This window comes from Lissotriton vulgaris, unplaced genomic scaffold (assembly GCF_964263255.1).
Source record: "Lissotriton vulgaris unplaced genomic scaffold, aLisVul1.2 SCAFFOLD_1309, whole genome shotgun sequence".
In the NCBI taxonomy this organism is placed as follows: Eukaryota; Metazoa; Chordata; class Amphibia; order Caudata; family Salamandridae; genus Lissotriton; species Lissotriton vulgaris.
Window position 1 is genome coordinate 6,444 of NW_028244753.1, and position 16,756 is coordinate 23,199.

The 16,756-nt window shown below is 46.1% G+C and overlaps 1 protein-coding gene across 1 annotated transcript in view; it reads left to right on the forward strand.

Annotated features, from left to right (window-relative positions):
• Positions 1-219: 219 nt before the first annotated feature.
• Positions 220-16,756, forward strand: part of TBC1D25 (TBC1 domain family member 25) — a gene marked incomplete at its 5' end in the record, with an annotated part of 83,369 nt that continues 66,832 nt past the window's right edge. The window contains 2 exons of the mRNA XM_086948902.1: positions 220-374; positions 14,392-14,516. Coding sequence (XP_086805028.1) covers positions 220-374; positions 14,392-14,516 — 280 coding nt within the window. The remainder of the gene's footprint in view (positions 375-14,391; positions 14,517-16,756) is intronic.

The window sequence follows — 16,756 nt, forward strand, 5'->3', positions numbered from 1 at the left end:
TCTTTCATGCTCCAAACTTGCCAATGCCGTACCACTGGCCAAAAGGACAACAAGATTAAATATTAGGCTTTTTTACGATCTATTGTGATTCTTGATAGTGGTGCATTATTCTGACCGATTGGTCTCTAAAAGATGGCCATCCTTATTTTTCCTGCAAACCGTACAGTATTGTCAGAGGGACCTTTGTGCTCCATTAACTCTCCCTTTGCATCTTTTCAGCAAGAAGAATTTTGGAATCAGCTACCTGGGCCGGGATAAGTTGGGACAGGAAGCTTATTTGTCACTGGTGTCTGACTGGGACCTAGGCACAGCATTCGGCTGTGCCTCAACACCCTTCCTGCAGCTGAAGGTTGACATCAAGCCCTTGGAAGACAGTGAGTTGAATTGATATGGCTGAACCAGAATGAAATGGTTTATGGCTTCTAAGCACTCCAGTATTATCCCCTCTTTGAAAATACACTTACGTCTGTGTGGCATGATTGGCAACATCCAGCTCTCGACATTTTATATGACAGGTGTTAAGGCTATTCCTGTTGCAGGGTGTTGTTGCAGTTGGATTTAAAGGAATCTTTTTTTGTGTTTTGTAATTGTATTGTAATTGCATTTATATAGCACTTACTACCCCTGACGAGGCGTCGAAGCGCTTTTTTGGCGGGTAGCACGCTACTCCGGGACCCACAGAGGATTAGTTTTGAATTCGTATAGTGAAACATGCAAGTACATTTTAAGTGGTGGATAGGTTAGTCAGTTATTTGGATTTGGAATGATACCTGAAGGATAGAGTAGGACAAAGGTTAGTATTTATTTATTGCTCGCTTGTTGACGCATGCTATTCAGGGAGCCTATAAAGGATTAGTGGTGAATTAATATGGTGAAATATGAGGTAATTTCAGTGGTGGATATTGGTGTGTTACTTGGCGTGAGAAGGATAGCGGAGGGATAAAAGGGGAAGAAAGGTTTGCATTCATATAGCACTTGTTACCCCTGATGGGTGTTGAAGCGCTTTTTTGGCGAGTAGCACGCCACTCCGGAAACCATAAAGGATTAGTGTTGAAAATTAGTATAGTACAAATATGAAGTAATTTGAGTAGTAGATATGTTATTCAGTTATTTGGGCAGTATATTAGTATAGTTGAATATGGAACATGGAATTTGAGGAGTGAACATGTTAGTCTGTTAATTTTGATAGAAAAAGGATAGTGGAGGGATAAAAGAGTGAAGGATTTTTTTTTTAAGAGAAAAAGGGCAGCATTTCAGACCCTAGTCCCGACCAGTCTCGAACAGGCCAAACAGGCAACTACCCTTGTCCTCTCCACCCTTAACAGGCCCAAACAGGCAACTACCCTTGTCCTCTCCACCCTTAACAGGCCCAAACAGGCAACTACCCTTGTCCTCTCCACCCTTCGCTGAGACGCCCTAAGCCTGGCCCTTTTTGTAGCCCTAGTAATCAGGTGACCCCTTCAGCCAAAGGGAACCCTAGCCCTAACACTATCCAATCACAACACTAGCCCTAACATCTTGAACCAATAGGAGACCAGGACCTTGCAGCCAATCTTAACCCCAGTCCAAGCACCCAATCAGTTCAAAAACCCTGATCTCGACATCCAATAAAGGCCTTAGTCCTACCACTAGTCCCAACCCAATTCCAAGCAGCCAATGGTACAAGTAGCCCTAGTCCCTACTTCCAATAGAAAGCCTAACCCTACTCTGAGTCCCACAACTGGTCCAACAACCAATCACACCAGTAGCACTAAATCACTACTTCCAATTAAAGGTCTAACCGTAGCCCTAGTCCCACCCTACTCCCAACAACCAATAACATAGGAAGCCCTAGTCCCTACTTCCTATAGAAATCCGAACCCTAGCCCTAGTCCCAACCCTGCAATGATTGAATCACAGACCGAGAAACCAATCAGAACCCTCAAATACCCAGCCAATGAGGACATTAACCCTAACCCAATAGAAACACCAGATACAACCACCAATCAGTGTACACATGTGCCAACCATCAGCACACCATATAAGGTCCCAGCAACCTCAGACAAGGTTTGCTGGCCAGGGAGTTGGAAGCTGCTTGCTCCTGTTCAGAATCTCCTAGGAGACAGACAGGCTCAATCCACAACTTTGGACTTCAGCAGGTAAAGGCTTTACTAACTCGAAATCTAACAATACTGTTTGAATAAAGCTTTACTCCCCCTGCTGGCCAAAAAACGAAGTGCACAGGCCCCAGTAAATACAGTTTCAACAGCTCACAGAAGCACCCTCTGATGTAGAAAATGGCACTTACGGGTCATTGTCACCAGTTTTAATAAAGGCTGAAAGGTTGTACAACAGTCCTTACTGCGTGCCACATGAGCAGTCTTTCTATTTCTCACCATTGGGAGATCTAACTGGTCACCAGTGTATTTTGTCTGCTGTGGACAGTTGGTTGCAGATGATAGTTTAGGTACAGTTGACACTGTTGCGTAAGTCAAACTTCGGTGTTACTCTACAAGGTCCGCTTTCCCACCCACGGATGACAGGGGTGGACTTGGTTTAATGCACCAGCTATGGATGTGAAAGACAAGTTATTTTAGCTCTGCAAAACACTAGTCAATTTGTTATTGACCTAGAACTATTGCTTTTGGGTTAATAACCATCCCATAAAGAGATCGGGCGCTGTGGAAACGGCAACAACCTTATTTCGGTATTCACAGTATTGCACGCTGTACTAAGAAGAATGAACACTTTTAAAGATAAAAGTTTACTACAGGAGCAATCTGTTTCTCAGTACATCTAAAATAACTATACAAGCTATTATAAAAACAGCAGCAAAACAGGTTATAAATAACGAGAACAAAATGAACATTTCCAGCATTGCTAAAATGCCATAAATGTTGTCTAGAACCAAAAGCCTACTTGTATGTGCTATGCTATTAGAGCATGAAAGGCAGAACAGTTTAGTAGTGTCTGACAGATGATGTGTGTCAAGGTATGCGTCCCAAATATTTCCTTATGAACATATAAGGCCAAAGGATGTAAATTCAAACTACATTTTTTTGGTTGCTTATCTGTATGTGTTCTTATTTACCCTGCAAACACAAGGAGATGTTGGACGGAGCGCTGAAACTTTTCAGACACTCACCCCCGGTCACAGATCTGGGTTGAATCCATCATCATTATTTAGCTCCCTTCGCCACCCCAGTTCAGACCCAGCTATATGCAAAACAGCCTTGACCCTGTGCCTCATGGAAACAGTCCGACCCGAATTGCCAAGCCAGGTCTTCCATGGATCGGAAACAAGCCTCCTGGGACCAGTATGGGGGGGCATGGGGGGGGGGGAGAGAGACACCCTTCTTCAGCCAGGCTAGCTTGAATCCAGTGGTAAAGTGAGCAAGAGACCCACGTCTGTGTATACCCTGTCAAGTTAGGGCAAACAAAGCAAACCCAAGGAGATGATGGATAGAGAGCTGAAACTTTTCAGACACTTCCTACCGAGTCGCATATCTGGGTTGAATCCATCATCTATCTTTGGCTCACTTCGCCACCCCAGTTCAGACCCAGCTATATGTGCAAATCGGCTTTGACCCTGTGCCTTGTGTGAACAGTCTAGACCGGACTGCAAGTCAGTTGGCAGGGTATGCCCGGACGTGGGTCCCTTGCTCACTTTGCCACTGGATTCAAGTACCCTTCACCACAGTTCAAAGAGGTTTCATCTGTCTGCTAAATCATCCTAAATTGTTTTGATCACCAGCTTTATTAACTTGTTTGATCAGTCATGTAAGTCAAGAACTGATTTTGTGCTTAGATTCCGGCCTGGTCCATGGTATCTATTGCCAAGGTGTCAAACTGAATGTTCTTGGCACCTTTTGTGTAGCAAATAGTTGCATTTTGCATTTCAAAATGTCAATTTTTAAAGGCAATATTCCCATTACAAATTGGGTGGAATAGCTGGGGTAATTATCACACCTCCTAAATGCCATTACCCCTGGTGAGGTACTTGCCAAGTCTGGTAAATGCTTTCTGTTCAAAGTCTTCTAAACAAAAATATGGCATAGCCTGCAGATTTGATGTGATTTTCGCATGATTTTTCTTTTTACCCCAATATGTTTTCAGGTTTGACCTGCCAGATTTTACATGGGGAAAACTGTTAAGGTGTGATAAATTACCACACAATTCCGATCCTGGTACAGTCACCTGTTTGCACAGGGATTCGATATTTAGCCCTGAACTTGTAATGAGGGCCAATATATCATAGTGCGATTGGTGGCTTTTAAAAAACTCTACTTGCACCTAGTAAAACCAGCAACTCCTCGTGTCTATTTACAAGCTTCTGATTGCATTGGTATTTTGTGAATGTTTTCTTTTTCTGCATTGACATGTGCTCTTTTCTGCCTCTCCCTGGCCTGGCTGAGCTGCTCACACCCCCAGAGCTTATGTGAGGGAAGGCAGGACTGAGATGAGAGGCCCTCTCGAGCACTGGCGGTGGAGCACCTCTGGGCCCGCGCTGCTGGACCGGACACCCCGTTCACTTGTTTCGTCCTGGGGATCAGCAGTGGCTGTAAACCTGGATGCAGTAGCCCCAGGGCAGGAGGTGTTCCTCACGCTACACACCAGCCCAGAGCAGGGGACACACAGGGCAGAGGTCTGCTGTTAAGCTGGACCCGCGTCAGAGACTGCGGCATCCCGAGAGACGAGGTAAACTCCCCTGAGCTCTTGTGCTGCGAGTTGGACACACACCCTTCCCCAGCATGTAGAAGGGGTGGAGTGAGGCGTGGGCCATGGACTACAGGGCCCAGCACTACCAGCGGCAGGTAGGTGGTGCCAGCTGTTTTAGTACCCAGAGGGGGCTGGGCCAACCTTTTTTGTTCTTCACAAGGTAGGGGCGGTGTGCCCTCTTTCTTGTCTTATTGGGCCATTTATTGTTAGAACTCATGAACTGGGAAGCGTAAGGTGATCGAGGCATCAACTAACCCAGTTTTGTCTGCCCTCAGAACGATGTTAGGCGGCTTTTTACAGAGAGTGGTGGATGTCATTAATATGGAGATTGAGTTGGCTGAATGCCATGTGTCACTTTCCTCATTGCCTTCAGTCTCCTCCACTGGGCGTGGCACCCACAGAATATTTTTCTGCCACTGTTTTGAGTCCTAATATGTCCACTTAACTAGAGGAGGTTGGGCTATTAGAATCTTCACTTAAGTGCCGGAACAAGTCCTGACTAAGGCGTTCTAGAAGGGGAAACCTCATTTTGATCAACAAGGTGTGAAATCGAGGGGCAAAGTAGGCAAGAGAAAGAGAGTGGAAGTGGGTACACCCAAAGAGGCCGTGTTTATCAACTTCCTCCCACCTCTACAGTGGGTGTGAGAACTGAAGATGGCAATAAATCCATGGACCTAACAGATGCTATATGCAATAAAGTTCTAGAGCTCTTGACCAACAAGCTCTACTCCATTTTGGCCTGCTTGGGCAGAATAGCAGTACAAGCTGAGGTTTCGCCTGTAGGGGCTGTGAAGGCTAGTTCCAGCCTCCAACCACCCCCTCCCACCCCACCCACACTCTTTGGTGCCCCAGCCACTTCGAGTATGGCAATACCACTTGGGAATAGGTGCTGCAGCACTCATGGGAGGGGTATCTCAAGATCACAGGATATTTCCCAAAACAATTTAATAGAGGGAGTGGGAGAGAGAGAGGTGCTGCTTTCTTGAATAGATCCCCTATACCTCTGGAAAACGTTCTCTTCCAGGGGATCCATATCAATAGTCATGAGCCCCTTGGAAAACTTTCCCTCCGCTTCCACCAGAATGTACTCCTTATGTGGTGGTCTTGAAGAACATACCAATCCTTAAGTTTGACTAGAGAAAACCACTCTGCTTTGAAAAATAAAGTAGTTCTGTGCTTCCGGAAAAGTACTCTGGCTCCCTTGATTTTGCAAATTAATTTTGAATGGCCTGAAGGTCACCCTTGGTTGGTCCTGGTACAAAGGAAGGAAGTGAGTGAGGGCTGGGTAATTTTAAGTCTCCTACCATGGTCAAGCCCTTCCTAAGGTTGTTTTTAGTAATCAGTCCTTGGCATCTGGTGCTAGTCAGTTATTGTCTCTGGGAAAATTTTATAGACCTGTGGTGCTTTTTCTACGTCTTGGGAAAGGCAAAGAGTCCCACCTACAGCCTGTGAATCCATTATACAATATGAGGGTTTGGAACTCTTTAGAAGCCCTTGCGTCACTAGAGGACTTGCACTGACTTTCTATTAACGATAGTCAAGCATTACTGGCTCCAGACAGCAGGAACGAAATTGGGCTGGGTGGGCCCCCAGAGAGGGGCTCCATTACGTCCTCTACTGGTCCCGGGCCCAGCTCGGAGGGCGAAAGGGCTGAGAACTATGTCTTGGAACATTGCCGGCATTCACTCCAAATGTCAAAATCCAGATTGGCTCTCCAATATTAACTAAGTAGATGTTACCGTACTGCGCTTGAGAACTTTAGTATAAATGGTTTCTATACTTTTGGGCAACGCCGCCACTCCCTCACTTGCAGGTAGAGCCAAGGGAGGTTTGGCTATTTTATAGTGGGAAACATCCTTTACCACGCGGATTTTACTCTGCAAGGCTTTAACAACGCGTCCATTACAACGCAAGTCGTAACCACGACTTGCGCTGGAGGGCGCTAGAGGATTAATAATAGTATATTTACTATTCCAACACCTTCCCTAGTGTCCACGGGGACTGGTGTTAGAATAGTGTTAGATTAGTAAATTATACTATTCTCAATCCGCGCCCCCACGACTTGCGTTGTAAGGGACGCGTTGTTAAAGCTTGCGTTGTGACGGTACGCGTCGTACCGTCATACATCCTTTTATAGTCCATTAATTTATCTGCCCAATCTACTAGAATAATTTATTTTCGACCAAATTATCAGCTGCTTCAATTGCAAACCCTATATTGTTCCAATGTGGTCCTGGTTAATATGTACAATACAATTTTTGATTCACACGTGATCATTCTAATTGAAGAATTGGAGAGATTTCAGGATAGCTATAATGAGGAAACCCTAATAGTATGGACGGGGGTTTTTAACACAAGACTGTGTGGGAGCAGGGATCACTCTTCCTGTGGCTTGGAGACCACAGATGGGGGAGGAGCTTGTACACTTCTAGCATACCCCTTTTGTGCATGCTCTGAATATGGTCAATGTTCTCTAGATCCCAGGTATTCGCCAAAGATTATAAGGCACTGGGATCCCCTTTACCAGCCACATACAATGGTGCTCTGAAGGGTAGTGAGATTGATTTTAGTATGGATTTAGCAAACTTATGTATCCGTCTCCTGGATCAGTGATCTCTGCCCCTTATCTGTCATTTTGGATCTCCGCCTGTCTGACTCGTCCAGTCCCTTGCACTCGTGTAAAAAGGGCACCAGGATATAATGGCAGAGGGTGGATAGGGAGATTTGTATGTGCATGCTTGTGAGTGTGAACAGAGAAGTTATATCAGCACTCTCCTTAGAAGAGAAGCCACATAAGAATATCTTCAATGCTTTAAGGTTTTATTCCCAGCAGTAGGGGCTGTGGCAGAGCAAATCTTCCAATAAACTGTCACCTATAGGCTGGTTTAATCATGCATGTTTTGTGGCCCATACGAAATTGATATTGGTCCTTTTCTCCAAACCCTGGCAATGTTTTGAGGGCAAGAAGAAACTACAAACCCACCCTGGAGGCTAGCAGATCAGAGCTAAGGGTGGAAGCAGGGTTTGGACACCGCCTCGAACTCTAAAGGCTCTGCACTATTTTGGAAGGTTGTTAACTGGCCATTTTCTCCAGGGTCATAAAAGCCCTCACTGGACTCAGTTATCCCTGTGCAGGTTTGGATGGATCACTACAACAATATATTTAACCCAGGTACCATTGAGATTATTCCGGAGAACGATGAGGTAGTCTTCCGTAACCTGGAGCTATATTCCATACTTAGCGATTCCATTTCAGTTATGGACATAATTGTCACCCTTAAATAGAGTCCTGTGGGGAAATCCCTAGGACCCAATTGAGTTCCGGTAGATCTTTTTAAGGACAATATTGCACTTTGGGGACAGATTTTAGTTAATGTCTTTAAAGCTTTTATTAAAGGGGCATCTATTCTGTCTTGAAAGGAAGCAATAGTCGTCCCCATTTTTAAGACCGCGGGCAGACATTAAGCATCCACCTACCAGCCTATCTGCCTTCTGGGCAGCTCCCTTCTACCTTTTGGGTAGAATTATAGCAGCCAGATTTGAGGGATAGCTGGAGGAAATCCAGGCACTATCTAAAGAACAGTTTGGGTTTTGCCCAGGGGTGGACACTATCGAACAATGCCTGAATCTTCAGTTGCTTATTGGCAAGTATACAAGACAAGGAGAGCTTCCATTCATCTAGCCTTTATGGACCTCCCCTCTGTCTTGGACAATAAATCCAAGATGTGGGGTATTATGGTAAAGATGGGGATAGATTATACTATAATTGGTCTGCTACAGAGGATGCACCGAGACTCTCTGAATGGGGTGAGGTATGGCTCCGAGGGTGAACTCTCCCCTGCAATCACATCTTCTATGGGGGTTAGGCAGGGGTGTGTGATGGGCCCTTATTATTATCTATACTAACGATCTGGAGCCTTGATAGAGTAAAGTAGGGAAAGATATGCCCATGGTGAAGTCCCAGTTTTGATGCTTTTTATAGTTTTATGGAGGGGCTTGATCTTAAAACTAATCCCAGCAAATATTTTCCTATGTGCTTCGGTCCAATAAATATCAAAACCAGATCTTTTTATTTGGGAGGCCATAAATGGTCAGGGTAAAATCTTTAAACTACTTGGGTCTCTCCCTGGATCATAATTTAAATTGTCATACCCTTTTTAACAGAAGGGCAACCCAATACCAAAGAGTTAGTCAGTTTTTATTTGTGTGCGTCGACTAGGGCACAAGATGGTCCGTGAAGTCATTAGAATCTTGGAGGCACAGGGTGCTTGGCAGAGGGTCGAGCATAAATGTTTACGTAGACTACTGGCATTTCCCTAATCTGCTTCTTCATATATGTGCTATTCTGAGGTGTGTTTGACCCCATATTGAGTACAAGATTAGGCTGGACCCCCTGGTACTCTGGATTTGGGATAAAGAAGCTGCCACACTTTTCAAAGATCTACTGGAAGATTCTTTTCCAGGATTACTCCCTGACGCTCCCATGGACTAACTATGTTAATGAGAGCTTTAGGAATTTAAGTTTCCCTAAGCTTTTAATTAATTCGGCAAATATCAAGCGGGAGGCAACTACCCAGGTGTAGCGACCGGATTTTTAGACCAAGTTATCAGCGTACCAATTATAGCACACCCAGCCGCCACGTACCACCACCCTTCTCAAGACCTAAGAAACACAATACCTAAAATACCTACCTGAGAATGGGGAAAATGACAATAAACAAGAGAAATACTACAATTAGTTGGACTTTCCTGCTCAAGAGCTGATCTCACTTCTATATCTGCAACTACCCATTCGAGGGGAAATAACCCATCCCTCCGTGAGCATTTGGTAAAGACAGGTCTCAATCCTCCCAAGCAAGAACTGTTAAGCTAAATTATTCTCATCTGAAGTTATTCCTTGCCATGAACTACACATCCTCCTGTCATCTTACCTGTAAGAAGGGAATTACGCATCCTTCTATACGTCCGCACCTGGCTAGAAAGAAAGGTTAATCCTGTGTCAGAAATAACATTCAAATGCAATTGGTAATCATTGGAGTCTATTTATTACACAATGATAGAATGACAAGGAAAGAAAATAATTAGGCAACACAATACTAATAAATCATTGGTATATATGGATACATATAAGAAGCTGAAAGGAAAAAGTGATTAAGCACAAACGAATATAATGAAAGCATTCTTAGTATACCTCACCCTGTTAAGAAGGGTCCAAATCTCTGTCCCTCTCTGGTTGAATCTGGACTCTCTGTCATCACCAAACCACCATCACCAACGGGCAAACTTCTGATGTTCCTCATGGCTTCAACTCTTCCATCTGACTTCCAACTGAACTGGACTGCACTGAACTCCAACTGTCTTCACCAACTCCAAGAACCAACTGCTCCATGACTGTTCCAAAAACCAACTGCCCTCTCTGCTTCCCTACTCTTCCTTAATATAGAAAGCTCTCTCTCTCATGGAAATTTCCAGCAAGTAACCCACCTCCCAGCAGATTCCTTGCTCCACTCTCTGTGCCAAGGATGCACCCTCAGCCGTCCGAATTGTTGTTGCGTCTCCGGCACAGAGAAAGTACATTTCTCCGATAAGGGCCGGTTCCTTCCAGTTTGCAAAGAGCGAACAAGTTATAACCAAAATACCACCCTTCACCTACAAACGCCTCGAAAAGCCAGGGCTGAGAAAAGATGGAGTCTCTTGTATAGGCCTCTAGGCCCAAAAGAGAGGCACAAGATACATAGAATCATGTCAAAGCCAATAGGCAAACCTTGCAAATAGGTAAGATCAAGTCAGAAATAAAGGACCTATCGTCATATACTGAGATGGCAGTGGACAATGGTCACCACCAGTCCAATTGGTACAAATTATCCTGCCGCTACACCAGGTGAGAGAGGCATTCGGAGAAAGGCGGTGCATCCTTCACCAGGCAAATTTCGATTCTGACCTCCTGGTCAGGGAACTCTGCTCTCCCCTTGCGCAGCTCAGTCGTTGCGCTCCTGCCCCCAGTATCTCTCTGGTCTCAGCTAGGTGTTTGAGGTCCCTCCTCCACCCGCAGGCTCCAATGAGAGAGCCTTGCTCTCCTGCTGGTCCGCTCAGCCATTCTCTTCTGTTTTCCGTTTGTCTGTCTTTACTGTCTGTGTGTCTGGTTCTGTTTATTCTGTTTATTGTGCCGGTTCTCTGTTTATCTGTTCTGTTTATTGTGCCTTTTTTGTGTCCTTTTTCTGTGCCCTTTTTTCACCGATGCTGCCCCCGCGGCCTGTACCCCCCCCCCTGCCCGTTCCCGCATCCCAGCTGCGCTCTCTCTCCCATCCCTTACTTAATAGCAGCCAATACGGGGCCACACAGCTGGCGCGCCAAAGGCAAGCCTGTTTGCGCCAGTCTGCGACCCTGTTTCTCCGACCCCCCTCCCACCACTGCGACTAAGCTGCCCTCCATGCTCTCAACCCTGGAAGAAACAACAAGTGCCAGCTGTCAACGCCAGACACCACCCACGACCATTTTTCCTGCTGACACTGCTGCTGAACCTTCACCCACCTCCGTACCGCCACCGCCCCCCTACAGGACGCCAGCACACCCGAACCTCTGAGGTGCATCCTCAACGTACGGTCCCTGCAGAGAAACGCAGTAGAAATCTGGGACCTCCTTGACACCCTATCGCTAGACGTCGCCTTCCTCACAGAATCCTGGGCAAACTCCACCTCTACCACGACATCGCTACCGCCATCCCCGACGGATACAAGATCCTGAGGAAGGACCGCCCCAACCACCCAGGAGGCGTACTCGCCATCACGCATAAGAACTCCCTCCTACTCGCCAATTCCAGCACAAGCGACTCCTTGTCCCACACGGAACGCCTTCACTTCCAGATCCAGACCAGCCCCATAACGACCCTACGCAGCAGCCCCACCTATAGACCTCCTGGACCACGAACCGCGTTCACCACACCCATCACTGACATCATTGTGTCCCCCTACATCTCCTCCATGGACTTCATACTACCCAGAGACCTGAACTTCAAACTCGACAACCTCAGCGACCCCCAACTCCACTGCCCTCCTGGACAACCTTGCCAACATCGGAACTAAACAACTCTTCACTACCCCTACACACGAGTCAGGACACACCCTCACCCTCCATCTTCGCAGGTGAGAACAACATCCACCTCAGCCGCACCACGTCCGGACGGACCACCACTGCATACTCTTCTCCTTTGATCAAACTACTGCTCAAAAACCTACACCAAGCCCTCCGCGAAGCAATTGGAGCAAGGTCACGGAGGAACACCTAAACCACCCTCAACCATGTTCCCCCCCGCCCCCCCCCCCTCCCACCATGACCAACATCAACTCTGCAGTCAACTAACTACACAGATGGATCACCAACTACACAGACCAGCTCGCCCCCCTCCATAACTCCGATAGACAGAGAGCGCCCCATGAACGCCACCTGGTTCACAATTGACCTCCTAGAATCCAGACGCACCTGCAGACGTCTCGAGAAAGTATGGAGAAACAGCAAAACCCCAGAAGCTTGGACCACCTACAAGAACGCCATGACAGAATACCACCAACTCATCAGATCTACCTAAAGGACCTTAATCCAGGACCAAATCCTCGCCAACTCCAGCAACTCGAAAAAAACTCTTCAGCATCATACAGGAATTCACCATACACCCCCCCCCCCCCCCCCCCCCCCAGCGAAGCCTCAGACGTCGCACCTTCCCAGGACCTCGGCAACAAACTCCGCTCCTACTTCCATCTCAAGATCTAGTCCCTCTACGACAACTTCAACGAACAGACACCGAAACCACTCCTACCTCTAGCCACGCCAGCCAGCTTACCTTCTCCGCCTGGACTGCAGTCACTACTGACGACACTGCCATGACCATGAAGAGCATTCACTTGGGAGCCCCCACGGACCCCTGACCGCCGCACATCTTCCACAGAGCTGCCGCTGCCGCCATAGCACCAGAGTTACGACGCACCATCAACTCGACCTTCGATTCCTGCTCATTCCCTGACTGGAAACGCACAGAAGTGAAGCCACTCCTCAAGGAGCCATCTCCAGACCCGACTGACCTCAAAAACAATAGACCCATCTCTCTCCTCCCCTACTTGGCCAAAGTCACAGAGAAGATGGTCAAAATCCTGCTCACAAACTACATCCAAGGCCACTCCATCCGTGACTCTTCCCAATCCAGATTTCGCAGCAACCACAGAGACCGCCCTCCTCGCCACCACAGACTACATGCACACTCTCCTGGACCAGGGCCACATGGCCCTCATCCTACTAGACCTCTCTGCAGCCTTCTACACAGTCTCCCACTGTACCCACCCCCCTAGACTCCATGACTCTGGCATACAGGGTACCACCGCTCTCATAACCAGCAGACTTTACTACGTAAACGCCCTCTACGCTGGAATCACCAAATCCCTGCTCTGAAAACTCCAGACCATCCAGAACACCACCGCCAGACTCTTCCTCTGCATCCCACAACATCACCACATCATGCAACACCTACAAGACCTCCACTGGCAAGGGAGTAACCTTCAAGCTGCTCACTCACGCCTACAAATCCCTCCACAACACCTGACCCCAATACCTCATCGAAAGAGCCTCTTTCTACGCACGCAAGCGAAACCTCCGCTCCGCCAACCTTTCCCACACCCCGCGTACCCACAGAGCCAGAGGGGGTGGAAGAGCCTACTCCCACATCGCGTCAAAGACCTGGAACAAGCTCAACCTGAACATCAGACGTTCCCCCACTCTGCACACCTTCAGGAAGAGCCTCAAGACCTGGCTGATTCGGAGCTGCACCCCCGCGCTTTGAGACCTTCACAGGTGAATTGTGCGCTTTACAAATACCTGAATGATTGATTAAACTTGGTAGTAGTACCAAATATAATTTGATAAAACGTTGCTGGGATGTGAATTTTAGCTAACCTCATTTTTCAGCTCGAATTGCAGATTCTATTTGACCAGGTTTCGCTTTAACTCTCTACATTTACCAGTGGCTTTTCACAAGGGTGTAGATTGCATGTTTCAGGTTACTTTTGTTTGGGCCTGTGTATTTAAAAACTTGTTTTTAATCTTATTTGTGTGCTAATTTTTTTATCACTTTATTTTAGTTTGTGTTTTATGGCTTTGTTCGAGCTGAATTAAGATGTTAGTAACTGACTAACCAGTCAGCAGCCCATCGAAATTATTTTACTATTTGTCAGGGTAAAACGAATCTGTACGTTTAACAATTTAAACAGTATTCAGCTATTTTTGCTCGGAAGAAGGGTGTAAGTTATTTAATAATGTAAAGACCTTTTCACCAATTGAGTTTGTACCATTTGTACAGTTGTATGCCTTGTTCTTATAATGGTGCTGTGTACATCTTTTAGAAGGCTTTAAATACAATATTTAATCAGAAAATGACAAATTGATTTTTTTTTTATTTGACAAATTGACTTTTCAAACTCGTGCTAGAGTTCTTTTTATACATTTCAGACTGTGTTGTCTAGTATGCTAGTAGACTGTTGCTGGTTGGCCTTTAACATTGAACTGGTTCTCAATTAGTAGTTCATGCTCTTGTTTTGTTCAGAGCGGGTACTTTACAGAGAAGAAAGAATATTTCCACGTTTATTTTCTACACTATTTGTTTCTAGCAGGATTGTCCTGGTTGCTGACATACGTCCTTTTCTCCCACAGGCCCGCTGTTGGAAGACTGGGATATCATCAGCCCCAAGGATGTCATCGGAACAGACTTGTTGTCCGTGGAGAGGCGCTCTCTGGCAGCCGCAGCGCTTCCCTTCACTCAATCAATCATCTCACAGGTGGGAACTGGGGCGTGGCTGGCAAATTTTCCATACTTAATCATCGCAGTTGAAAATTCATGCTGAATAGTGTCCAGAGGGTGTTCCTGAGTGTCATAACTAGACCTTGTAAAAGGGTTGTGCCTTGCTTCAGTTAGGAAAGGAAGGCACAACAATCATGTGAGATTTATTCTATCTTCCAATCAAATTCCACACAACTGGTGTTCATCCAGATGAAACTGCAAGAGCCAGACCAGATTTCTTCCAGCCCCTTGGAAGGTTGACTTTTAAGCCTAAAAAGGCTTGCACGAGGGCTACTTCAGAGGGCGAGAGTAAATACTTGATATTTATGTTGTAAATCCATTGCCCAATAGTAATATGTTCATTTTTAGAGGTCCGTGTGGACAAAGTATTGTTAAATCGATCCCATTTTTAAAAAGTCAATGACTTATTTGAGTGCCCTTAGTAGTAAATGAAAACTTTTCCTTACTCTGGCAACTTGTATTGTCAGTTTTCCTTCAAATGTAACTTAGTTTTTTAATATTACGAGGGGTGGAGGGGCTGTATTTGGTCGAGGGGAGTGGGGCAGAGGGCATAGTGCGTCAAATAGCTGAGCAGATATTTCACAAGGAGCCATATATGACTTACAGCCTACTGAAAGACCTTGAACTGTATCCTTTTGCTTTTACAGCCCAGTTACTGGTCTTCATCCATGCTTGGATGTTACATATTCTTTTTGTTTCTCTGTCATGATTTCATACAGCTTTTTAACTGCATTTGGTTTGGTACACTGTAAATAGCACATGCCAGAACTCTCCATTGTCCCAAAAGGTTCAAAAAGCACTGTGGCATCACTCCAAGAACACGGAATACTACATTCTCCGTTTCCAAACTGTACTTCAATTGGGTGTCCTCTTGTGTGATTTTAGGAGTGGGCAGTTTCTGATTACCTAACAAGGTTCAGAAATTCCAGAATGGTTGAGGTATAAACCATATGCTGAGGAGTTAGACTGGGTGGAAGGTTTAGTTTTAACATACACAGAATTTGCTTGTGGGAGGGAAATTAGCTGAGTGGAATACTCCATCTCAGCACATTGTTATTTGATTGTGTAGCATTACCTTTTTATTGGAGTTATAAGGGAAAGTCACCCAGAGGTATCTGGAAATAATTCAGCCCTACTAGTTCAAGGATCAACTCGATGCAGCCTTTGTATAATATCGTATGTAAATGAATAAGAGGTTTTCTGGTGGTCTCTTTTTTCAACCATGTATTGCCTCTGCAAACAAGGAGGGGAATGGGTATCTTCACCTGTAGCTGCAAGATCTGCTCCTGTGGCTCTAGGTTCAGCGGAACCTGTTTTGCTGTTGCAGAGAAGCTCCGAGCAGGGAAAAGCCTGATTTCTTAGTCCAGCAAGGTTGTACCTTGGGATGGATAGGTTTGGGTGGCTTGTCTCCGTTCTTTGGCGGTCTGGAACTCCAAAACGTTTTAAGCCCCAGGTTTTCAGGTTAGTAGGAGAAGTCCAGTTGGATACAAGCAAGGATCCCAGGACCTCGGGAACAGTACTTTGTGAAGGGAGTCAAGTGTCTCCCCAGCAGAGGCCACCAGCAGTATCCAGATCCGGACCAGTAGGTACTGGTTTAGCTTGGAATCTCTGAAAAAGGCCTCCTACAGCTTATTGTGGAGCTCTGTTGCCACACAAGTCAGCCAACTGACCCTTGGAGGCCACCTCTTTGACCAGGGCAGGTCGACCCCTTCAGGGCTCCTCTCATGTAACAGGCAGCATCTCCAGTCCTCTACAGTTCTTCCGCAGCTCCTGAAAGTGTTGTGAAGAGGGTGCTTTAGGATGCCATGTTTATACTTGACACTAGTTGGTGTTTGCATCTGGCCCTTCACTGATGTAGTGCAAGTTCTCAAGGGTAACACAATCCCCTTTTCTGCAGATCCTGTGTAACATATTGCAGACAATCCCACAGTGCCCCTAGCTTCCTAAATCCAAAATGAAGAAAACTTTCTCCCCTTATGCAGAGCCTGTGTATTCACCCAGAGGTGCGGCCAAGCTAATGTGGTGTTCTCTGTGGTCACTTCAAACAATTTCTGGGCGGAGTCGATCTCACACAGAATTTGGTGCCTGCCTGATAGGGAGTCGCTGAACATTTACTTGTGACAGTGGTGTGCCATTTGACGTCACCTACGTTTCTGGGTACACTTTATGGAGACTTTTGGAGACTAGGGCCGGCACCAGGGAAATTCTTTCAGATCC